Genomic DNA, 9,258 nt, shown 5'->3' with positions numbered 1-9,258 from the left:
TTTAAAACTCTTCTTTATTGTATTAGTCCATGAGAATTCACAGAGGCAACCCAGCTGTCAATGAAACAGACAAAATACTTGTGAACCATCAGAAACAGTTTATTTCATACTGAAACGTGACTGACCTTGAATGAACAGTAACAGTTATCTCAGAAGCAGGATCACAAGGAAGGAATGTAATTAATGCGTTAGAAAATAGTGCATTTGTGACGTCTCTACGTTCTTGTGCATCTCATTAGGGTGGGAATGTTTTAGAGTATCAGGAATGTTACAAAAAGGATGTTAGATTGTTTTCTTAATAATGCTGTGACTTCAGACACAAGGATGCAAAACTGTGAGTTTAGTACCGAGAAAAAGTGGGGCGGTGTTGCGGTGCTCAGTGGTGGAAGAGCCGCAGGTTGGTGTGCACCAGAGTGATGCCCTGCTCATTACAGGCGTTAATCACAATCTCGTCGGCAGCGGAGCCCGCCGGAGCTGCAACATACTCAACACCGCTCTACAGACGGACAGAGACAGGAGGAGGGAAAAGTCAGTAAAGACGGTTAGCAAGCTAGTCACTTCAATCGCCCATTTCAGAGTCAATAGAGCATCGAAACTTTGAGAGTGACTCTAGGAGATTACAGTAGATGTCTGCAGGCCAGACCCATGCTATTTCCCCTGATATTGTGTGCGTATGTACCCATGCTTTATTGGCAGGCGTGCAGTAAGGATGCGTGTGTGTGATATTTACCCGCTTGGCACGATCCACGTTGTCTCTGAAGGGGAAGAAGGCGTCAGAGCTGAGAGCCACTGCCTGCAGGGAGCTGATCCAGTTCCTCCTCTCAGTGTCTGACAGCGGCTCAGGAACCTCGTCATACATGGACTTCCACACTGCCAGGTCCGGGCCCTGCCACACAGAACACACTCAGGGTTTCCAAATTCACTTGAGCATCAAATTCAAGGACATTCAAGGTCTTGTTTGGTGAAATTGAAGGCCTCAAACATATACGATTATAGCATATTTTGTGATAAGACACGACATTGGTAAAAATCTGACATCATGAGGACTCCGTTTTTACTCATGATTTTCTCAAGTCAATAAGTAACAGTGAAATCATTCATTTTAAAACTGCTGCTATATCTGCAATATCTTTATATCTGCTATATCATCAGAACATAAAATGTTGACCCTAGGCCAGAGAGAGGACCAGAGAGTTGAGACATATTGATGAATTTGAGTACTATATGAATAAAACAGATACTCTCAAGGCCATCCATTCATGTTCAAAAACTTTTAAAAGCCTTATTTTATTTTCCTCAAATCCACAAGCATTTTCAAGGCCCATGGGAATCCTGCATACTGTTAGACACAGATTTGATATATCTAGGTATGTCAGACAGTCTTAACTTCTTCTTAACAGTCTAACAGTCTTAACTAACTATTCCAATAACTTGCCGAGATGGCCTGTAGTCTTAATGCGTCTGTTGACGTGTGTTGTGACCCCGTACCTCTCCAATGGTGCCGCTGACATACTGGTCGATAGCGTTGGCCATCTCCGCCCGCTTCACACCGCTGCGGAACTTCATGCCCAGGACACTTGGGTGGTGCCTCAGCCACCAGTTATCAGCTTTGTCGCCCGCCAGTCGCGTGCAGTGGATACGAGACTGCTGGCCCGCGCCGATGCCGATAACCTGTTCACCACACAAGACAAAAACTGATTATGGCTCATTTTGATTCCTTTGTCCTTCCCCTTCTCCTCTCTGTCCTTTCCCTGTAGATTACCTGTCCATCCTTGGCGTAGCAGACAGAGTTGGACTGGGTGTACTTGACAGCGATGCTGGCCACAATGAGGTCACGCACCGCATTCTCCGACAGCTTGTGGACACAGAAGCAATCAAAGGGTTAACACTTGACATTTAGATAAATGGATGAAGGATTGTGAAACAGCAATGATTGCGCCGCAACATCTATAAAATGCAATGTAGTAACGAAAGTACGGCATCAGCCCAAAATACATTTATACATTTTTATATTTGTGTAAGTAAATATTAAGTGTGACTCACCGCGCCCTTGGAAACAACGTTGCTGAAGAGCTCCTTATCAATGAGTGCTCCGTTCCTCTTCTGTTTGAGATGGAGACCAAACAACACTCTCACCTCAGCCTCATCAGGCTCATAGTCTGGGTCCATCTGGGAGACAAAGACACACAAGGCCACTTCCACAAATGCAAGATCCCTTTACTTAACTCTGATCATAATCATTCCTATAAAAATCGCTGCTTCACTTTTTCCTGGTGCCTCTTACCTGAAGCACGCAGTAGTTGCCATTCTTCTTTTTGGAGAGGATCTTGAGGGCCTCCTCTTCATAACCGGGGGCGACGATACCATCAGACACCTGAGAGCAAACGACCAAAATCGTGGTCAAGCAAAGCAAGTTGCCACTAGGAAACCCCATTTTCACTGAATTCTTTCCCCATTTCATCTGTTCAACTTGTTATATTCTGTCCTTTTACGACACTAGGACAGTGGACACATGATCCTACCTCTCTTGATATGATCTTGGCTGTGGGGACGTCACACACATCTGACACAGCGATGAAGTCTCCAAAAGAAGACATTCTGTCTGAACCTATGGAAGGAGGAAGAGTTCATGACCAAAAAAAAAAAAAAAGACAGGAAGACAGGCTAAAGATAAAACTACTCCCAGTGATCCCTACGGTCTATAATTCATACTATCTGACCTCTTGCCCTGGCGTAGGCCGTGGCCAGCGGGGTGAGATCCTTCAGCATGTCGTTCACCATGCACACCTTGGCTTCCTCCTCACTCAGAGGAACTCCTACTGCAGCTCCTTCAGAAGAAAAGGACAGAGATTCATTTATACATGTAAGGTGTCTACATGTATGTCAGTGTGTGTGTGTGTGTGTGTGTGTGTGTGTAGGTGTTTCTCTTACCGGCAGGGCTGACATGTTTGAAGGAGGTGGCAGCAGCCATGCCCAAGGCGCTCTTAAGCTCTCTGACCAGCTGCCAAGCGTTCAGCGCATCACACAAGTTGATGAAGCCGGGGGAACCGTTGACCACTGGTAGTGTGCAGGGAGAGGAATGGAGACGGAAGCAGAGAGCGAGAAAATAATGGATAATTTTAGTAAAGGGTCATATGACAAAATAGATGTTCAAGCAAAAATAATCTGGGTGTATCTGGATAGCAGTTGTGGGGGATCAGGGGGATCTTTAAATCTTTAAATAATCCTCTCCTCTTCCATCAGAGGCTTTCAAACACCTCATGTCACCTTCTCCCCACTGAATCATATCTCATTTTCTATTTATCCATTTTCTCTCAAAAGAAATCCCTTCTCACTCCTTGACTCTTCTTTTATTTTACATGGTCATTTTATGGTGACAGGAGTATTTTCATGGCATTATGACCCTAATCCTTTCTCTCCTTACTATTGTTTACTTGTATTTTGAATTTTAGTTTTTTCTATTGTTGCACTCGCAAGTTGCTCTGGATAAGAGCGTCAGCTAAATCCCTAAACAATAAAAATAATCTTATATGTATGGCACTTATCTAAACCAATATAGAAGACGAATCACTAAACATCATCAATGTAGAAGATGAATCACTAAACATCATCAACACCAAAACATTTGGGTCGGGGGTGATAGTTGTGATGTGCAGGCCTTTACCTTTGAGGGGGAGGACGGGGCGCAGGGTGTAGAGCTGGGCGGGGGCTTGGTGGGGGTTCATGCCGTAGCGCAGGGGCAGCTGGGAAACCCCGCGGCTGTACTGTCCACGGAAGTACTCAGAGATGGCCTCGTCGTACTGCGCTGTGTGTGTGAAGGCCTGAGAAGCGAATCACAGAGAATATACTCTGATCAGAGAAAAAAAAAAACAGACTGAAAAAATTTTGTCTTGTAATGTGTGCCAAAGTCTGAGTTATCAGCTTCAAGGCATTTACAATTTATCATTTGACAATTTTGAATTTAATACAAATCTGCTGACTACTACAGCAGATTTGATAGCTTAAAGGCTTAAAGGTATCTATTCAATGTGCAGATGGAGGTCAACCTATGGGGTAAAAGTTCAAGGGTCATCAGGGAGGTGATAAACTCTCTAACCCAAACATGAATATTTCAACACCTGTGATAACAAGCCAACACTGGACTTTGTCTTGTACTGACCCTCACCCTTAAGCAAACACAACAAAAACAGAACAAATAAGTACAGCGGCCAAACTCCCTTGGAGACAATCCGACTGACTCTTGATTACCATCCAACTGAACAGGCTCAATCGTTATTCAGCAAGACTGATGATTTGGTAATCATGAAATTACCTGAAATTGAGTGATATGATCGGCCTCTTGACTCAGAAGATAGTGAATATAATCAATAAGTTGACTGACCTTTGACTCAGAGACCTACTGCCCTACTATTCTGTTTCATAACACTCTCACTGCATGTGGTTGTTATTATGCAACCATACAGCCATCAATATAGGACTGAAGGGTAGAGATAAGAAAAATCACAGCATGATGCAGCTCTCATCGCAACAGCTCAGGAAATCTTTGTTCATAGTTGAGGTTAGATGAGGACAACTCTGAACAGCGACAGGGAGGGTTGTGTGTGTGTGTGTGTGTGTGTGTGTGTGTGTGTAAGGAGGAAGAGGTGATAAAAAGCTCAAGGAAGGCTGAGAGTGCAACACTAGCAAATCAAGGCCTTCCATTTCTGAGTTGGAGCTGGACTCATTTCAGTATCTCCTTTTATAATAATTCATGCCTTGGACTACGCTTGAGCAAAACAGGAAATTATTTGTCCCGGTCCTCTTTTCTCTCCTGGTTCGAACCTGTGAACCCATCTGTCTCTGTACTTTAAGAAGGGTATCTGCAGGTTTCAGAGAGCCGAATTAAAAGACCTTTTTAAAGCTACCTGGAATCGAAGTTAAGACCAATTAAAAACAAAGAAACATCTGGCAATCAAGCCTACTTCCAACAGAAAAGAGTTAATGAAAGGCCTGAAACTACATAGGGCACTAAGGACTAGAAGGACTAACAAGACTTAACTTACTAAGAGACATGATGTCCAAAACATCATCATTTAGAAAAGCGATACAATGGGGGAAATAAACAATGTTGCATGTTGTATTGCTATCCATATTGTGTATTCATCTAATAGTGGACACATCCAGTGCCAAACCTGTCACTACTTGGTGAAAAAAAGACCTTTAACTGTATCTAAGACATTTTATTACTTTAAGGCCTTAAATTTAGATCATTTACTTTTTAAAAGACCACCCAGATACTCTGTTAAAGTAAAGAAAAGTTGCATGGAGGAAAAGGCAAAAAAACACAACAAAAGAAATAAGCAACAGCAAAATGAACTGTGAATCTTTTGTGTGGTTACTTTGAGGGCCAGAGTCCTGCGTGTTTCCAGGGTCGTATCTTTGCCTTCTTTACTCTCCATCTCCGTGGCGACCAGCGGGTAGTCGGCAGGGTCGCACACAATGGTGACGCGGGCGTGATTCTTGGCCGCAGCCCTCAGCAGAGTTACGCCGCCTGGAAACACAGAAAACAGCAGTTATGAACAACACATACCCATAATCATGGCCATTTCGATATTGTGAAGCTTGGTAAAAGGTGGAAAACAACAAAGGGCTCCCGAATTTTCCAAAATACTAAGCAAAATAATGGGATGAGGGAAACCACGTGTAATGCAGAAAGTAAGAAAATGTATGCAAGCATAAAATCACATTTTATTTATTTATTTATAAATTGCGTTGGTGTTCCACAGATTTCCAACAAGATTTTTTTACGTGATATTAAAGTTGAATACATTTTCTTACTTTCTGCATTACAAGTGGTTTCCCTCCTCCCGTTGTTTTGCTTAATATTCTGAAGCAACATTCACACAACGACTCACCGATATCAATCTGCTCCACAGCGTCCTCGACTGTAACATTCGGGCTGGAGATGGTCTTCACAAATGGGTAGAGGTTGCACACCACCACCCTGGATAAGAGCAAGCAAATAAATACACCTCATACTCCCATTATCATCCTTCTCTCTTTGAAGACACACACACACACACTTTCAGTAACACTGCATACACACACCTCAAACTCCTACTCATGATCACACTCATTTCCCTTAGTTGTTATTTACGTTATCTTTTACATTCTCCTCCTCGTTTAATTTTTTATATCATTTGTGTCATTGTATTGTATTGGAATTTGTCTCACCTGCACAGTTTGTATTTCTTTGAAAATTGGGAAAAAGTGGGAACACATTTGGGTCATTTCAAAGGTTTTGAACTTGTGAGAACTCATGAGGATCCATGTGCTAAAAATTACACGAGGAAGTGACCAGCCATTCATAGCTCATTAGAGAAGATATTACTATATATGTCTTCCATCCTTATTCCTCCATCAGAACCTGATAATCCTCTTAACTTCTATCCTCCCCATCGCACACGCACACCAATCGCAAAGCAGCGAAGTTCGTCTGTGAACCAATCAGATTCCTCTACGCCTCAACAATGAGAATCACAAGATGAGCTTGCGGTGGCAGCAGTGTTTCAATTAAACCGTTACTAAATCAGTGACACATGCTTCCTGATGCCACACCACAGTCTGCACTCTAACCTTATTAGCTTGCAATCCACCTAATATACACAGATCATGTGTGTTTCTTTGAGTGAACTGGGCTATAGGTCGTTATCTTCTTTTTTTACTGCAGTTAATACACCCCTATTTTCAATGTGCACCCAAAACTTCTTAATACGTAGCAGAAGCCTATTCAAAAATGTGGATTGCTGTAAGACAATAGCCTGTGTGTAAATCTACATGAGGGAATGGATGGAGTATTACTAGGGGTGGAGGAAACTAATTACACTTACTCTTGCTACTGTTATTTAGTAGCTTTTTGTGTATTTTTTTTAATGTCAGTCATTTGATTTTTACTCAAGTTTTTGCTGAATTGTACTTGGCTGCATTTTAAATTGTGGAGCCATGTGCAGTGAACAATCAGAGAAGAACAACAATCAAGAGAAGAGTAATCTGGCGGTACTTTACTATTTATGCACTTTATTTCTAGTTTTTCCAAATTAAAAAGAGTCTAGTTTGAACTCAGTACTCTCATCCTTTTAGAATTGCATGGATCACATGTGACAAAGGCCTGTTTTCTAAAAGGTAACTCAGAACTTTTACTCCGAGTACATTTTAAATGAACCACTTATTAGCTTTACTTGAGTAGATTTTTACACTGGTAATTTTACTTCTACAATAAGTAAAATTTCAGCAAGGTAATAGTAATTCAACTTGAGTAGGATGTTTTAGTACCCTTTCCACCCCTGGGTATGTATATTACCCAAACCACAGTTTTACAGGTAGCATCAGTAATTTTCCCTGCTTCTCTCACCGGACCAGGCTGTAGCCCAGCTTCTCCATGTCTGCCTTGTCTGTGGGGGTTTTCCTGGCCAGTATGCCTCCATGGACCGCAGGGTGCAGAGTCTTCACCCTGCCTCCAAGCATCTCTGGGTGCCCGGTCAGCTCGGACACATCCCTGCCGCACAGGAGACACACTGACGGGTTAGGGCAGGCCGCTGAGAGGTGGCTAGATTTAGTTAAACAAAACTGCACAGAATATGAATGCACCCACCTGACAGCCAGTCCAGCATCGCGCAGGGCTTTGGCTGTGCCACCTGAAGCCACCAGAGACAGTCCCACATTCACCAGCCGTTTGGCAAAGTCCAGCAGTCCGGTCTTGTCCGACACACTCAACAGTGCTGCAAGCCAGAGAAAAGAGAAACTTTGCAAAGTTCTTCGCTCATTTCATCCAAAGTCCAGGGAGAAACCATATTTCAGCGAGGTACTGTCAACCACGTTGGCTAATGTTAGCCAGCGAGCTAAGTTAGCACCGTGCAGAATATTACAGCTTACTTATGATGGCAAAACTTCAATAAATGTCAGAGAAACTTACCGAGCTCTGAGCAGGCCATGTCCACAGTCACAAGTAGCTACAGTCCGTAACTTGCCTGGATGTTAAGCAGGTTTCTGCTAATTGGTGTCTGAATTTAGCAAGCAAGCACTACTTTGCACAGGAAGAGGCGTGCGGGAGGAGAGACAAATCAAAAGAGTTGTCATGCTTCATGAGTAGAAAGAGCCGCCCTGCCGGGGTCGAACCGCCCCTGACTGACCCGCGAACGCACCCAAGAGAGCCAGGCGGCGCAAGTAATGCGCATTCTCCCTCTGCAAGACATTACCACAGTGATTCTCAACCTTTTTCATATCAAGGACCCTAATTTAGTTCACATTAGGGCTACAGATCCCATTGGATGAGATTTGGTATCTCAGACCTAAATCTGAGAATATTTTTATTGTTAGATATGATTTTGTCCATAATTCCATGACTATCTGTATGAGATAACAGCGAAACTATGACCAAACACAAATTGATGAATTTCACAATTCATCAATTTGCTGGGGACCCCCTGGAACCTCCTCAAGGATCCCTGGTGGGCCCCGGACCCCACGTTGAGAACCACTGAACCATATGCGATAATTCAAAAGAGAACGCAAATATTCAAATATGCGTTAGTTTTTCAATTCATGCAATCCGTTATGTATTGATTTATTTTTTTCCTTTAATTTTTCTTTCATATTGTTTCATAGGTGTCAATGCAAATTCAAAAAGTAGACCTAGATAAAATTAAAGGATTTAATTTTAATGCTGGTAGGCCTAACCAAATCTCTCTCTCTCTCTCTCTCTCTCTCTCTCTCTCTCTCTCTCTCTCTCTCTCTCTCTCCCCCTCTAATCTCTTTTGCAAATGGTCCACATGCAAGAAACATCATCAAAACTTCATTTTACAACCAGCAATTAACAGCAATCTATTTGGCCATCGAAATGTGTATATTCACATATTTTCTTCATGAATTTCACTTGTAGATAGAAAATATTGGCTATATATTTTTAACCATTATATTAACTCGTTATAATTGAACATTGGCTACTGGTGTCTGACTGGTGGATTTTTGAAGGCCGATAGGCTGCTAATATCGATAGGATTGTATTGAATCTGATGATAGCACCTAGCCTATATTCTGTGCTGATATTCATTGAGCATTTTTATGCCCAAAAATGTGCTTTATTAACTGTTAAGTGTTTCCACCAGACTTTTATTCCCTGTCAGGGTGGAAAAGCATTTAGACCATCATGGGACACTACAACTCTCCATTGAAACTTAAAGCCTTTTATGGTAAACAGTTAGGGGTGACACATCCCATTGA

At 42.4% G+C, this 9,258-nt stretch overlaps 1 protein-coding gene across 1 annotated transcript; it reads right to left on the bottom strand.

Annotated features, from left to right (window-relative positions):
- Positions 1-90: 90 nt before the first annotated feature.
- atic (5-aminoimidazole-4-carboxamide ribonucleotide formyltransferase/IMP cyclohydrolase) lies at positions 91-8,088 on the bottom strand. The gene is made up of 15 exons (XM_071915019.2): positions 7,952-8,088; positions 7,631-7,757; positions 7,391-7,534; positions 5,895-5,983; positions 5,379-5,530; positions 3,665-3,821; positions 2,932-3,057; positions 2,721-2,828; positions 2,523-2,608; positions 2,285-2,374; positions 2,044-2,169; positions 1,763-1,855; positions 1,489-1,671; positions 731-886; positions 91-496 (listed from the first exon to the last, which is right to left on the bottom strand). Exons 1-15 carry the CDS (start codon positions 7,968-7,970, stop codon positions 377-379), a joined length of 1,776 nt encoding a protein of 591 aa, XP_071771120.2. The 5' UTR covers positions 7,971-8,088; the 3' UTR covers positions 91-376.
- Positions 8,089-9,258: the final 1,170 nt, after the last annotated feature.

Source organism: Centroberyx gerrardi, chromosome 1 (genome assembly GCF_048128805.1).
Source record: "Centroberyx gerrardi isolate f3 chromosome 1, fCenGer3.hap1.cur.20231027, whole genome shotgun sequence".
Classification (NCBI taxonomy): Eukaryota; Metazoa; Chordata; class Actinopteri; order Beryciformes; family Berycidae; genus Centroberyx; species Centroberyx gerrardi.
Note: the sequence above shows the minus strand (reverse complement) of the source record. Positions and strands in the feature narration are given on the sequence as shown.